The sequence below is a fragment of the Anarrhichthys ocellatus genome, unplaced genomic scaffold (assembly GCF_004355925.1).
Source record: "Anarrhichthys ocellatus isolate YVR2014 unplaced genomic scaffold, GSC_Weel_1.0 scaffold16, whole genome shotgun sequence".
NCBI classification, from domain to species: Eukaryota; Metazoa; Chordata; class Actinopteri; order Perciformes; family Anarhichadidae; genus Anarrhichthys; species Anarrhichthys ocellatus.
This window is the reverse complement of record NW_022280046.1, coordinates 9,810,367-9,826,797: the sequence shown is the minus strand read 5'-3', so window position 1 is coordinate 9,826,797 and position 16,431 is coordinate 9,810,367. Positions and strand designations below refer to the sequence as shown.

At 43.5% G+C, this 16,431-nt stretch overlaps 2 protein-coding genes across 6 annotated transcripts in view; both read left to right on the top strand.

Moving 5' to 3' along the window:
- LOC116388059 (steroidogenic factor 1-like) overlaps positions 1-4,238 on the top strand; it is an 11,544-nt gene extending 7,306 nt beyond the window's left edge. For all 5 annotated transcript variants that reach the window (XM_031855661.1, XM_031855658.1, XM_031855660.1 and 2 more), the window contains 2 exons: positions 132-279; positions 1,027-4,238. In XM_031855661.1, coding sequence (XP_031711521.1) covers positions 132-279; positions 1,027-1,280 — 402 coding nt within the window. In that variant the 3' untranslated portion in view covers positions 1,281-4,238. The remainder of the gene's footprint in view (positions 1-131; positions 280-1,026) is intronic.
- A 76-nt stretch (positions 4,239-4,314) lies between these two features.
- On the top strand, positions 4,315-15,932 carry psmb7 (proteasome 20S subunit beta 7). The gene is made up of 8 exons (XM_031855663.1): positions 4,315-4,417; positions 5,665-5,758; positions 10,394-10,491; positions 11,194-11,334; positions 11,583-11,698; positions 11,968-12,026; positions 12,142-12,293; positions 15,732-15,932. The coding sequence occupies exons 1-8, from the start codon at positions 4,356-4,358 to the stop codon at positions 15,835-15,837; spliced, it is 828 nt and encodes a 275-aa protein (XP_031711523.1). The 5' UTR covers positions 4,315-4,355; the 3' UTR covers positions 15,838-15,932.
- Positions 15,933-16,431: the final 499 nt, after the last annotated feature.

The window sequence follows — 16,431 nt, the reverse complement described above, 5'->3', positions numbered from 1 at the left end:
CCCCCCCCCCCCCCCCCCCCCAAAAAAAAACAATGTGTTAGAAAGGAGGTATGACACATGAAAATAAAAGTTGTGCAGTACAGAGAGACATCCATTCCTGATGATTCCTGTACGTGTGCTCTTTGGGCCAGATGGAGCTGTCCGATTTAGCCTCCCATGCTGGTCTCACTGTGGCCAACCTAGTCCAGAAAGGACAGGAGCTGGTTGAGAAGCTCCACATCATAAAGGTGGACCGCCAAGAGTTTGCCTGCATCAAGTTCATCATTCTCTTTAACCCAGGTTAGTGACAGCAGTTGCTTTTTGTCTATAAAGCTTAATACGGGCTAAAAAGTCCTGAAGTGCCACACTGATTTGACGGATTCTTGGTGAATTATTTCATAAGTGTGTTTTTAACCGACGTACCTTTCCAGCCCAGTCACTTTTAAAGAATGTCGTCATTGTGAATTTCTGAAAAACCACAGCATACGTTGACTATAAACGCCTTTGCATTCGGTCTGAGCAAGTGACGTAGTATATTGAGCAACCGTGAAAATGATGTGTTATAATAACGAGTAACAAACTAGGAAGTCCAGTAAGACCGGAATCATTTGAGGAACTGTACCTGCATTTCGACGAGTGGAATCAAGGTCTAAATGTTGTTCCTCAGCCAGAGCTCCTGGTGTCTAAAAAGTCCCTCCTCTAGGGGTATTCCCTTCTGATGTCCCAGGAACCATGGAGAGGGAATCTGCTGTACTAAACTTGTGCACAGAGTCACTGACAATGTGATACCAAGTGGTAACAACATGCGATATGTTTCAACAAATAGCTAAAAGAAAAAACAGCTATCTTGAGAACTCGAAGGGAACTTGATGTGGTTCCAGGGGTTTTATTATCAAGTTAACTGTCTATGATCCCAGTTAGAGAAAGAAGAAGAATTATTAACCAAGTGTGGTGCTTCTACAGTTCTCTCCACTCCATGATGTTTGACAAGCTTTGCTCTATGCACATTCATTGGCTGTTGCTTTCCCTTCCCGCCCCACTGACCAGATGTAAAGCAGCTTGAGGACCATCAGTTCATAGAGAGCGTGCAGGAGCAGGCTGAAGTAGCCCTGCTGGAGTACACGCTGTGCACCTCTTCTCACCTTCTCGGACGCTTTGCTCATCTGCTGCTTTGTCTGTCCGAGCTACGCTCTCTCAGCACCCTCGCTGAAGACTACCTGTACGGCAAACACCTGAGTGGTGAGGTGCTGTGCAACAACCTGCTCATTGAGATGCTCCGTGCCAAGCGCAGCTGGTCATGAAGGCTCAGGGACTCGGTGAATGTCTGCACACGTTAGCGTACGGAGGCATTAAGCTGTGCTCAATGTCTAATACAATGAAATTATCCCTGATGTTGTTCTCTGCTTTAAAACTGAATTTCGGCATTTATATATACAATGAAATAATATTGTAAATGAGACTTTTATCCAGTGAAATGTCTAATGAGCTTGAAGGAGCAATCTGACAGTTTGGCAAATGGGCCTGCTTGAAGTAAGATTGATAAAAGCTTAACGTCATCTTGTACAGAGATAGGCTGGGAATGTGTCTAACTTGGTGAAGCACCAAGACTTGAGGACTGCTAGTCTTCAGCATAAGAGAAATACAAAGCCAAAGCACTGCATTAGTTTCAGCCCATTCTTCTCTGTGTCGCTGGGTCAGATCTGGGGGCGGAACCGAGCACTGTGCATAATTACACAGTGACTTTCCTAATACTATCACCAGCTGGTATCAATGTATGTACAGTAATATTTAGAGACCAGCCTATTCAATTACATCTGGAACCAAAAGTTATGTCTTAAAAGTCTTTGACTCGCTATAACATCCCTCTTAGCCAAAACTGACATATCGTCACCACTTATGGTGGTATGGTAAACTTGTAAGCAAACAGTTTCCTATTTAGACATTAAGCAGACACAGAGCAACATTATCATTTATTGGGGCCCGAGTACCGACGGCAGCAATGTAATGTCCGATATTCCTGAAAATGCACAGCCATGTGAGCTGACGTCATACAACAGCACCACAGCTGCCACTCCCCACAAATCACGCGAGTGTGCGAGGGCCGGATCATCACTGCTTGCAGCTTTAATTTGGATTTGTGCGTGTTTCTGGCCATCACTCATGGGATCCATTGTTGATATAAAGATATTAATTATAAGTGTGCCATTATAAAGTGCCCTCTCTTTCTGCTTTTTCCAACCCATGATAAAATTCTGCTTATATTGAATTGATATTATTGACATAACAAAATGTTGTTTTCATGAGGGCACAATTACATTGCATTACATGTCTACATGTAAAACTTTAGCCTGACATGTGTTGTATTATTAAAACCTTCGGTGTCTAGAATAGAACTTTAAATGGGGGACAATGCCTGGCTACACAACTTGAGTTCTGCAGCGATGAAGAGGTCCCTCATGCTGAGGTCCATATGTGCAGCATAAACACAAACTTTAGTCATCACAACACATAACACGTTCCTTAGGAATATACATACTGTGATACATGAAGCCAGTTATTTAGGCCTATTTAGGATAATGTACTGGAACATGATGGGAGTGTATGATGAGAAAACAGACACACACTTTCTGCTGGTTAAAGTCAGGGCACATTAAACCTTTGTTATCGGTCACTGAGATCCCACCGATTACACCTTCAACCACCTGTTTTGGCCACTCTGCTTTAATAAAAGGCTTAATCAACATAATGCACTCATCTTATTGTGGAGGCGCACTATCTGATCCCGTCCACCTCATGGGATCCCATTTCCTGCTCGACCTTGACATCCAGCTGGCATCAAGTTGGCATCCGTCCTGTTCAAGGACAAAACATGGCAGCATGATTAAAAATACACAGTGTTACAGGCCAAGAAGAGACCTTCTGTTGGGACGAAACACAATCTGATTTATCAGGACAGACTAACTTTTTACAATAAATAAAAAATAAAATTAGCTAAAAAAGTAGTCCCACACTTATTGAAGTAAATTAAGTAAGGGAATTTACTGCATAAATATACTTTTTTAAATGTCTGACTATGCTTATCTGTGACTTGTAGGAAACTGAGTAGAGGGTACAGGTAATCAGTGAATTATAGTTAGTTAATAGAGTTTATTGCCTCAATACAGCCAAGTTCATATGTATCTAATACTTCAAGAAAATGTAATTGATGGCTTGGTTCATTTAAATTTCTTTGCTTTTGATTTGTGGTTACATTTTAATATCATCCTTGTGCTATGCTGGTGAATTCATGTATTTATGTTATTACATAATAATAATATAATAAAAAGAAGGTTGCTTCTAAATGCTTAAAGAATAGAACAAAACACAAACTGTCTTTTAGAAGAGCTCCAACTTTATTGAAGAGTTGGTTCACACAAATTACAAGCAAATCAAAATGTTCTCACTTTCCTGTAGCAGCTCTCCATGCAGATACGTTGTTAGTTGTTGCATATTGTGCATGTCTGTATATACTTTACAAATTACTTTATATGATTTCAAGTCTTACTGTTCTCTTGTTGCACTACAAAAGAACTACGGAACTACTTCTTTCTGTTATAGCATTGATGAAAGTAATATTATATTTATCATCTATACTTTTATATTTTCACATTCAATACAAAGGGGCATATGAAATTTTTTTTTGTAAAACGATGAAAAATACATTTCTGTAATTGTTTTTAGTTGATAAGTATTCTGCATATTTGCACACTGTCTTAAATGAATGTCCTCTGTTCAGGCTTGTTAATTCTCACTACACCACTCATATCACATATGCTCAATGGATTTCAAATCCAACACCTTTTGATCTCAGCTTCATGGGTGTTTTTGAGGCTTAATGATGCTCGGCGCTGCAGGTGTCACTGTTGAAACAAATTTAATCTGAATTTCAATGATGGATTTTTTCCAAAGAATATTTTCTTCATAAATAATCATGAGATTGGGTAATGGTTTATTTAAACCAATGACTCTTTTTCTACATTCCTTTCTCCCTCTTGCCTTTGCCTCTATGGTCCATTCAGAGCAACAAAGAGGTGAACAAGATGGCAAAGGAAGCTGTTCAAGATAGATATATAGAGGTAAACATCTATCTAAATCAGAAGGAAAGAACAAAAAATGATTCTAGAATATGGAAAATGAATAAAATGGCAGTTTGACTTGTCGAGAGACGCCGGTCTAGTAGAAAAGGATCCACAATCTAGATGTCACTCGAGTTCCAGAGGGGGCCAGCAATGCAACATAAAGGATGACAGCTGCCGGTAAACCCCCGAAGAAGAGAAGAAGCAGACCAGAGAGCCACTTCCTCTACTTCCGGGAAACACAATCCTCAATTCACCAAGATGGCGACATTAGTAGTAAGCCAGTCACCGGTCGGGGGTTTCAGTTTCGAAAACTGCAAGAGGTAAGCGCTTTTCAATGGATGGAAATCAGATCAGAATAACCACATTACTGCGTTTAATAAGCTGTTACCCCTTTTATTAAGACGTCGAGTAGAATAGACGTGTTTTTGATGCGGGTTTCTCAGTGATGCTAGCTCATGTTAACTTGGCTTCCATACAATGACTCAGGCATTTCCCACACGCTAGTTTTAACGTTAATGTTCACCTATCAAGCTAACGTTACACGTGTTATGGTTGCTCAAGTATATAACCTGGGTCTTACAAGAAATACATATATCACGGTGGAATGTTTCTTAACCACGATATTCAGCCCGATATCTGCGTAGATAACGTTAGCCGAGTACGGCAACTTTAAACTGACGTTAGCTAACGTCCGTTTATAAAGCAAATACTGGAGACGTAACGCTACTGGAGCTGACGTTACTGTGTATGTAATGTTAATGCTGTCCATGTTAGTGCAATGCTCAGGTTATAAAGGTGTGTTTGTACTGAACAACGGTGCTGTTAGTGAACCCCAGATGGAGAAATTATGAAAGTCGTTATCATCCCACTCTAGTTCCAGTAATATAATCTAACCGTATTCATTGATGTATATAGATTTTATTTCGACATGTCAGAAGCTAACCCTGAGATTTTTCCATAGTGACGGATCTGTTGTTGACATCCTGTTTATGTGACTTGTCATTGTGTTTTGGCCTGATTGTAGTCAGAGCCTGTATCACAACCACACGACATGGAACAATGATGCTCTCTATGCAGTAAGAAACAATAATAGACATCTCAAGGGTTCAGGCAGAAATATAGCGAAACATGTTCAGCACCCCAGACAGTCATACAATTAACATATTTATTTAAGACTTGCTGAATAGTTTTTATCTACTGTGTACTGAAAGTTGTATTTGTGAATGTGAAATTTAGCTAGAATGCTAAGATTTATATTATAATTCTGTTGTGCTGTGAACTGCAGACATAAAACCAAACGACACATTTTGTGTATGTGAAACAAAAATGTCACAACAAATATATTGGAAAAATTTGTTGCCAAAAATATGAGTAAGGACGGCTCCAAAACAAACCTACCATTTGGTAGAGATCTAGAACATTCCCGTGTCAGGGAGTTGATAAGCGGTCATGGCCTCACTGCTCAACATTTAGTTTTGAATAAAATTGTAGCCTCGGGTTATTAACATTTATTATTAGGCTGCCAGCGTTTTCTTTACACTGACAGAGATATTACATTTATTTTCAGAAATGCAGTTTTGGAAAGTGAAGCAAACAAAGTGGGATGCAGCTTGCCTGCTGCTCGGAAAACAGGGACTACCATCTGTGGTGTTGTCTTCAAGGTGAGTGGCAGATAGCAGGTCGCTTCAAAAATCAGAATGAATGAGAATTCAAACCTACAATATTCTAGCACACTGAAGTAAATCAAGTTAACACACAGGGTTATCACCCTGTGTGTTAACTTGATTTAATATAAGACAGGGGTATTCAATTAAAATTCCAAAAGGTCCAGATTGAGAATATGTATGTATGTATGTATGTATGAATGAATGAATGAATGTATGTTCTCATTTCCAGTAAAATAATGGCTGGAGTAAAGAATAACTGACATAACAAAGCTTTTCAAAAATGTGCATCTTAAAATAAAGTAATTCCCATCCATCCATTTTCCTCCGCTTATCCGGGGTCGGATCGTGGTGGTAACAGGCCAAGCAGGCTGACCCAGACTTCCCTCTCACCGGCAACATGTTCCAGCTCATTCTGGGGGATCCCGAGGCGTTCCCAGGCCAGCTGGGAGATGTAATCCCTCCAGCGTGTTCTGGGTCTTCCCCGGGGTCTCTTCCCAGTTGGACGTGCCTGGAAAACCTCCAGTGGGAGGCGTCCAGGAGGCATCCTAATTAGATGCCCGAACCACCTCAGCTGACTCCTTTCGACGCAAAGGAGTAGCGGCTCGACTCCAAGCTCCCTCCTGATGACCGAGCTCCTTAACCTATCTCTAAGGCTGAGCCCGGCCACCCTACGGAGGAAGCTCATTTCGGCCGCTTGTAGCCGCGACCTTGTCCTTTTGGTCACGACCCAGAGTTCGTGACCATAGGTGAGGGTAGGAACGTAGACCGAGTGGTAAATTGAGAGCTTTGCCTTCCGGCTCAGCTCCCTCTTCACCAAGACGGTCCGGTGCAGCGTCTGCTTTACTGTTGCAGCCGCACCGATCCGTCTGTCGATCTCCCGCTCCATCTTACCCTCACTCGTGAACAAGACCCCGAGATACTTGAACTCCTTCGCTTGAGGTAGGCACTCCGTCCCCACCTGGAGGGAGCAATCCACCGGTTTCCGGCAGAGCACCATGGCCTCAGATTTGTAGGTGCTAACTCTCATCCCCGCCGCTTCACACTCGGCTGCAAACCGTCCCCGAGACCCCCGAACCTGACGTTCTCCACCCCCCGGCTGCGCCTAGATATCCTGTCCATGAAAGTCACGAACAGGACCGGAGACAAAGGGCAGCCCTGGCGGAGGCCAACACCCACCGGGAACGTGTCTGACTTATTGCTGAGAATGCGGACACAGCTCCTACTGCAGTCGTACAGAGACTGGATCGCCCGTTGTAATGGGTCCGGCACCCCATACTCCCGCAGCACCCCCCACAAGAACCCCCGAGGGACCCGGTCGAAAGCCTTCTCCAAGTCCACAAAGCACATGTAGACTGGTTGGGCAAACTCCCAGAACCCCTCCAGTAGTCTTGCGAGGGTAAAGAGCTGGTCCACTGTTCCACGCCGGGACGGAATCCGCATTGCTCCTCTTGAATCTGAGGTTCGACAAGTGGTCGGAGCCTCCTTTCCAGCACCCTGGCTAAGCCTTCCCCGGGACGCTGAGTAGTGTGATACCCCGGTTATTCCAGCACACTCTCCGGTCCCCCTTTTTGAAAATGGGAACCACCACCCCGGTCTGCCAGTCCATGGGCACTGATCCCGACCCCCATGCGAAATTGAAGAGGCGTGTCAGCCAGGACAGCCCAACTATGTCCAGCGCCTTCAGCATCTCAGGGCGGATCTCATCCACCCCCGGTGCCTTGCCACCGAGGAGCTTTTTGACTACCTCAGCGGCCTCTGCCAGGGATATGGGTGAGCCTCCCCCTAGATCTTCAGGCGCTGCCTCCTCTGCAGAGGACATGTTGGCCGGGTTTAGGAGTTCTTCAAAGTGGTCTTTCCACCGCCCGACAATGTCCCCTGTCCGGGTCAGCAGTCCTGGGAGTTCTTCCGGAGGTGGGAAGACCTCCCGGACAGGGTCCTCCGCCAGACGTTCCCAGTTCACCCTCACTACACGTTTGGGCTTGCCGGGTCTTTCCAACCGGTTCCTCTGCCATCTGATCCAACTCACCACCAGGTGGTGATCAGTTGACAGCTCTGCTCCTCTCTTCACCCGAGTGTCCAAAACATACGGACGCAAATCAAATGATACGATTACAAAGTCGATCATTGATCTCCAGCCTAAGGTGTTCTGGTACCAGGTACACTTATGAGCCACCTTATGTTCGAACATGGTGTTCGTTATGGCCAAACCGTGGGACGCACAGAAGTCCAATAACAAAACACCATTCGGGTTCAGATCGGGCAAGCCGTTCCTCCCAATCACCCCCCGCCAGGTTTCTCCGTCATTGCCCATGTGAGCGTTGAAGTCCCCCAGGAGAACTATGGAGTCGGTAGGCGGCGCCCTTTCCAGGACCCCTCCCACCGACTCCAAGAAGGCCAGATACTCCGAACTGCTGTTTGGTGCATAAGCACAAACCACAGTCAGAGCCTTGCTCCCCGCAACCCGTAGGCGCATGGAGGCGACCCTCTCGTTCTCCGGGGAGAACTCCAACACAGCGGTGCTCAGCCGGGGGCTCGTGAGTATCCCCACTCCCGCCCGGCGCCTCTCACCCTGGGCAACTCCGGAAAAGGATAAAGTCCAACCCCTCTCCAGGAGCTTGGTTCCAGAGCCAGCGCTGTGTGTGGAGGTGAGTCCAACTATATCTAGCTGGTACCGCTCCACCTCCTGCACCAGCTCCAGCTCTTTCCCCGCTAGTGAGGTGACGTTCCACGTCCCTAGAGCTAGTCTATGCTGCCGGCGATCGGCTCGCCCAGGCCTCCCGCCTGACCCGCCGCCCAGTCTGCATTGCACCCGACCCCGATGCTTATCCCTGCGGGTGGTGGGTCCACAGGGTGATATAGTAAGTCATTTTAGAAAAATTAATTTCACTGAATTGTCCTGCAGATTTAAATTCAATTCATTCAGGTGTGAAGTGATGTCAATAAAAACAGCCACAATATTATATTTTTCTCATCTTCTAAAAAGAGAAATCAGTGAGCATGATCTTTATCTGTGGTTATTAAACCACTTGTTTCAGCTCTATTCTCTCTGTTAACATCATTGTTGGGCAGTGAATTCATGTGTTAGGATTCTGATCATTTTGGACTCTTAGGTTTATTTTTTGTGTCTTCATTTAGATGTGAGTGGGTACGTTTGCTCAAAAGAGTTGTGCTTTGTCTCGTAGTGTTGCTTCATATTACCGCTTTTAATAATCGTCTTGTCTCTGAACATATGAGACACACTGGTTATAAACTGTCCGTGTGAAGAATAAAATTATAAGAGCCTGTTCATTCTTGGTTAAAGACTCTGGTCTCTTTGACCACTTTTCTTTTTTTGGAGAACGTCATGTGAAATAACTGCTCTGACTCACGTATTAGTCTCCTGCTCTTCCTTCTCTTCCCTCGTCTCTCCCCCGGTGTGTGTACATATCACTCGAATCAGGAAACTTGTCAGAATACCCATATTTGATTGGCTGAGCTGCATCATGTGATGTGATTTACAACGCATTGGTCGGTGTGTTTCCTGCACCGCTGAACAAGTGCCATAAAGGCTGGAAAAGCTGCGCCGGTTAAAATAGAAGCGCCCTGTCAAAATAAAATCGATTTTAGGTCCTGGGTCCGGATACAACGGCGTCTGGGTCTGGACCGCCAACCCCTGCTATAAGAGGAGGAGGAGGTGATTTAATTTGACACGCATCCAGAAAACACTTTTCTAAGTCTGTCACAATAATCCATATGACACGAACTGAGAGGCACAGTCTGTGCAGCAAATATCATCCACAATGACCGCATCTGATGAAGGTGCTGCAGTGCAGTTTGTTGATGTTAACTTCACCCGAGCTTGTCATGCCCTAGCAAGTCCAAATGTGTGCGGTGGAAAAGGTCATTCTTCTTTTACAGAATAACTGGATGTATCTCCTCCTACAGTTCTTACAGCAGCATGCCCAGATAAACCAGCCGCTTTAATAATGATGTCCCATTTCTATCATAACGTGGAGCCATACACAGCAACGGGCAGAACACACCGTCTCATGTCCAAATGAGCTCAGCATCATCAGCCCTTCACCAGTGGCTTCAAAATATAAGTAAAGCTCTTCACACCTTCACTCGACTCTTCACTACAAATTTTGGATTTTTCATTCTGTTCTCTAAGTCGTTTGATGAACAAATGAGAAAAGTGACGTTATATTTGAGGAAAAACTCATGGGCAACGTTGAGGATTCATGTGTTAGACTTACCTACTCGCAGGAGTCGAAGGTGCTAGATTTACTAACCGACGTGACATTTTACTGTTAAGCCTCGGGCCAACCACATCCTTGAGCCCTGTTAGCTTTCAGATAATCCGAAAAACATTCTGTTATTTTTGAAGACGTTGTCTTTAGGTCGGGTCGGCGTCTAATATTGGTTGGCCATTCTGGTTAATCAAACCACGTTCTAACGCACCCTTGCATAGGTTAAATGTGTGAGGTGAAGGAAGCAAGGGATTGAATTCTGACGGAATGCCCCAAGAGAAACAAACCAGAAGATGTCAGCTGATTGGCTGATTGACGGAGTATTGTTTGACTTTGCTGAAAAGCACTAAAGCAAACGGCATCGCTGAGATTAAGTGATGATCTGTGTTTCCCTGTGTAGGATGGCGTCATCCTCGGAGCCGACACCAGAGCAACTGAGGGCATGATCGTGGCAGACAAGAACTGCTCCAAGATCCACTACATCTCGCCCAATATTTAGTAAGTGAACTCTGACAGAGTTTGGGAGTCGTGTTCGTTCATTATTGTCCATACACTGTTTCACACGCAACCGTTTTCAAATGGAAAGATGAACTTTGGTGATGTGTGCTTAGGGTTAGAGTCTTCGTGGGCTGCAGGCACCATCCTGGGAGGACAAACAAACATTCTAATGCTAAACATAGTTTGTCACAAAAACTGCTTTTGTTGGATGATCCGTTATCAACATATTGTAACTTTAAGACCATTTTATGCCACTGACATAATGATACTATACTAGCATGATAATGCAAGTAAACCCTTTGAAAGAGCAATGAACTTTTGATTCGTAAAAATATTCAGACATTGGATTTGGAATGATATTAAAATATTCTAAAACCAAATGATAAAGACTCTCTGGCTCTGTTAACAAAAATGTGCAATGTGTGCACAGCGCCCAGGAAAACCCTGCAGTTTATTCTGCCACCATGTTGCTTAGTGACATTCTAATGTAAACAAACACACATGAAATATATGGAGGTCAGCAAAAATGATCACAGTCATGTCCACTGGTTAGTGGATAACGTAGTTCTAATGACAGGCATACACACAGTGGCTTTAAGAATCAAATCCGACTTTGTATAGTTTTTCTTCTTCTCGAGCTTCATGCGGTGAAGCCCAGGATGTTGTCTAACTGACCGGTTGCCGTGTCGTTGTGTTGCCCAGCTGTTGTGGGGCAGGAACAGCTGCAGACACGGAGATGACCACTCAGATCATCTCCTCCAACCTGGAGCTGCACGCCCTCTCCACAGGCCGGCTGCCACGCGTGGCCACCGCCAACCGCATGCTGAAGCAAATGCTCTTCAGGTACACTCAACACATCGTCACACCGTGTCTGTCGTCACACCGTGTCTGTCTTGTATCTTCTCCTACTACTATTGAAAAACTGTAACTACATCCAATAACCGGATAGAAATAAACACAAATGAAGTTACAGTTACTCACAGTGATGCAGAAATTGGTATTGCTATTTATTTTCCCAAAATCAGTCTCATGTTTTCTACTTGCTTTGAACCGTGATGTGTGTGTGTGTGTGTGTGTGTGTGTTGGTTCAGGTATCAGGGCTACATCGGCGCTGCTCTGGTCCTGGGTGGAGTGGACTGTAACGGCCCTCACCTCTACAGCATCTATCCTCACGGCTCCACTGACAAGCTGCCCTACGTCACCATGGGTCAGTCTGCAGCACCACACACACCGCTGTTTCTACACGCACACTTTCACCTCCACGTGGTTCTTTCAATGGATCTAAAACCTCTTTACATGTTTATGAAGTAATGTAAATAACCCCGGATGTCAGTTTTTTAAACCAAATGAAAGTTACATCTAGTAGCTTTAATATTCCTGCTTATTAATCTCACAAAGTGTATAATAGTTGAGGTTTTCCATAAAGCCCTCCAGGTCGTCGGTGTTCTGTATCTGAACACGATTTCTTTTCTGAAGGCTCTGGGTCTCTGGCTGCCATGGCGGTGTTTGAGGACCGCTACAAGCCTGACATGGAGGTGAGTACTGCTCACATACACACACACAACACAACAACCCTCTCATACGGAGGTTGATGCTTCCTGTGACGGCGTGCTGGTTGTCATTTGAGCATCGCTTTCTGTTTCTCTAAAGGAGGAGGACGCCAAGCGGCTGGTGCGAGACGCCATCGCTGCGGGCATCTTTAACGACCTGGGCTCTGGCAGCAACATTGACCTGTGCGTCATCACCAAGGGCATGCTGGACTACATCCGGCCCCACGATGAGGCCAACAAGAAGGGGGTCAGGTGAGAACTGAACCAGCGATGCAACGGAAACGGTTTCCTCCTGGATCTGTTCGCCCACTTCATTTTGCTTTTGATTCCCAGCATGTTGAACAACCCGGGGGTCACTTCTGTTGGGTCGAACATTTCATTGACTTTAAAGGTGCTCAATACGCAACTCCTAGCAAATCATGAATCTAGCGATACCATATGTATGCTATACTGTGATCGTAGTGGAGAGAACACACCACCATATACATACAAAAAGTTTCCTTTTTTCATGCTATCAGAACAGCGGGATCTGTATTTACATAAATCACAGTCCCTGCAACGTCCCACAATCAGAGCAAACAAATCATAGTCTGCAAATATACCGTTAATTAAGAATCAAGTGTTTACAATTGACAACAGCATAATAAATATATCTATCTATCTATCTATATCTATATATACAGTGGGTATGGAAAGTATTCAGACCCCTTTAAATTTTTCACTTTGTTTCATTGCAGCCATTTGCTAAAATCAAAAAAGTTCATTTTATTTCTCATTAATGTACACTCAGCACCCCATCTTGACAGAAAAAAACAGAAATGTAGAAATTTTTGCAAATTTATTAAAAAAGGAAAACTGAAATATCACATGGTCATAAGTATCCAGACCCTTTGCTGTGACACTCATATTTAACTCACATGCTGTCCATTTCTTCTGATCCTCCTTGAGATGGTTCTACTCCTTCATTGGAGTCCAGCTGTGTTTAATTAAACTGATTGGACTTGATTAGGAAAGGCACACACCTGTCTATATAAGACCTTACAGCTCACAGTGCATGTCAGAGCAAATGAGAATCATGAGGTCGAAGGAACTGCCCAAGGAGCTCAGAGACAGAATTGTGGCAAGGCACAGATCTGGCCAAGGTTACAAAAGAATTTCTGCAGCACTCAATGTTCCTAAGAGCACAGTGGCCTCCATAATCCTGAAATGGAAGAAGTTTGGGACGACCAGAACTCTTCCTAGACCTGGCCGTCCAGCCAAACTGAGCAATCGTGGAAGAAGAGCCTTGGTGAGAGAGGTAAAGAAGAACCCAAAGATCACTGTGGCTGAGCTCCAGAGATGCAGTAGGGAGATGGGAGAAAGTTCCACAAAGTCAACTATCACTGCAGCCCTCCACCAGTCGGGGCTTTATGGCAGAGTGGCCCGACGGAAGCCTCTCCTCAGTGCAAGACATATGAAAGCCCGCATAGAGTTTGCCAAAAAACACATGAAGGACTCCCAGACTATGAGAAATAAGATTCTCTGGTCTGATGAGACCAAGATTGAACTTTTTGGCATTAATTCTAAGCGGTATGTGTGGAGAAAACCAGGCACTGCTCATCACCTGCCCAATACAATCCCAACAGTGAAACATGGTGGTGGCAGCATCATGCTATGGGGGTGTTTTTCAGCTGCAGGGACAGGACGACTGGTTGCAATTGAAGGCAAGATGAATGCGGCCAAGTACAGAGATATCCTGGAAGAAAACCTCTTCCAGAGTGCTCTGGACCTCAGACTGGGCCGAAGGTTCACCTTCCAACAAGACCATGACCCTAAGCACACAGCTAAAATAACAAAGGAGTGGCTTCGGAACAACTCTGTGACCATTCTTGACTGGCCCAGCAAGAGCCCTGACCTAAACCCAATTGAGCATCTCTGGAGAGACCTGAAAATGGCTGTCGACCAACGTTCACCATCCAACCTGACGGAACTGGAGAGGATCTGCAAGGAAGAATGGCAGAGGATCCCCAAATCCAGGTGTGAAAAACTTGTTGCATCATTCCCAAGAAGACTCATGGCTGTACTAGCTCAAAAGGGTGCTTCTACTCAATACTGAGCAAAGGGTCTGAATACTTATGACCATGTGATATTTCAGTTTTTCTTTTTTAATAAATTTGCAAAAATTTCTACATTTCTGTTTTTTTCTGTCAAGATGGGGTGCTGAGTGTACATTAATGAGAAATAAAATGAACTTTTTTGATTTTAGCAAATGGCTGCAATGAAACAAAGTGAAAAATTTAAAGGGGTCTGAATACTTTCCGTACCCACTGTACATCAGTCATTGTATGGAATTATTGAGATATTTTTGTAGCACCTTAAATATTGTAATATTACCCATTTTTGTCCTGAACATATGCATTAGTCATTGTGTGGAATTTTTGAGAAAAACATTTTTATAGCACCTTAAAATTTCAAAAAATGTGCCATTTGAAGGTACAAATTCAGTTCAGAGTTTTTGCTTAATAAAATATCTTAATTGAATGTCAGTTAGGTATTATTCATTAGCGACACTTTACGCACAATTTAGGTGTATTTTCCCTTTAACTCACGAGATGCAGGTAGCATGTTTTATACTTAATGTGAATATAATTAATTTAATCTAATTTCTATTATCCAATATGTATACTTTGTTGGTATCTTATTCTGAAAACCGGATGTTCATCTGAAGAAACCGGATGTTGTCTCACGTTAATCTTTCAGCTAACTTTGCAAAGTCCTTCGCTCGCTCCCGATCTGTGCCGTTTGAATGCGTTTACCGTGAATTTCAGCATATAGGTGCACTAACATGTAAGTGTCTGCTGAGTTGACCGCAGTCACAGGTCTGATTAAGAAGCGCACATTTATTTATTTATTTGATTAGAACATTCGGTTCTACACGCAACATCAGTCAAGGCGAAAATCAAAAACATATGGCAACTGGACCGGGTCATATAGGCTACGATGTTTTTGACAAGTTCATTAAATTGTCATTATTATTAGAGGAAATTATGGGGGCATTTTTTGCCCCTCTCCTAGAGATATCGGGGGCAAAATTATATTTCTTGGGGCCAGTTTTGCCCTTTGCCCTCGTGTATTTCCGATGCATATATATATATATATATATATATATATATATATATATATATATATATTCATTCATTCCATAGTGAGCACACGATTTCAGATAGTAATGTAGATGAAAATTAAACCAGCAGTTATACCAAAATGGCATCAATGTTTCCATTGCCATGTTTCTCTCGCTCGCACAGACAGACAGACGTCACCACTGAGGATGTAGGGACATCTTAGTTGTGATCTGAATTAATTAACTTATCGTTACTCGATGACTCTGTGGATGACTTGTCTCATTGCTTGTTCTGCTAGAAGAGTGAATGAGCTTGAAGGCGATCAGCTGTGAGTACAGAAGCAGAGTGTTGTGCTAGAGTGCAAAACCTAACATCTCAATCTGCTACTAACCAGCTTTTTTTTTCTTTTCTTTTTTTCTTGTAACTCTACCTGCTCACTTTGACTTTGCATCACTAACGTGCATGGCCGTATCTGTTGGAGGGTTGTCTGAAGTGCATGCTGTGATGAACGTGTTTAATGCAACAGTTCAGCTCTAGCTAGAAATGAAACGTCATCATTCCATGTACGTCTTCTCCCCCGATGTAGAACTGGCGACTACAAGTACAAAAGAGGAACCACCGGTGTGTTGTCCAAGACCACGCTGAACCTGGAGGTCGTGGAGGAAACTGTACAGACCATGGACACCTCCTAAAATACTCACCATGTGTCCCTTGATGTACCCCTCAGAATGCCTCACACAATGGCATGTTTTTTTTCCATGATTTACAATAAAAGTGTTTGAGTTGATTCATGTTTTTGTTCACTTTTCTTAAAGTTGTTTGAGGGACCCCTTAGATAAAAGACGCCTGCTGTCTGAATTATATTTCATCCATGGAATGAGTTTATGAAATAGTTTGTACAAAATAATTGGGTTAAACTACAAACAGTCTAAAGTTGTGTAGGCTGACTGTCTACAGGCTGGTATAACATACATGGTTCAGTATGAGTGGGAGTCAGCATAAAAAAGATGACAATAAAAACAAGTTTTACCTATTAAAGGTAAGCTTCACAGTTTAAGTTAAATCAGCAGTCAGGTAATCATATGGACATTGACAGTTTAATAATTTATATTGTTCACACTGGTAAGTAAAAGATCCTTTTCTAATGCGCAGACAAAATTCACAGTAATTCTGTGTAAACTGTGGATTGTCTCATCACTTTGGTTGGGAGCACTATGAAAGGATCTTCTAAAGACCAGCAGGAGCTGGAGGAGCCATTGCAGCAAGCACAACCTGTTTCAGTGCAC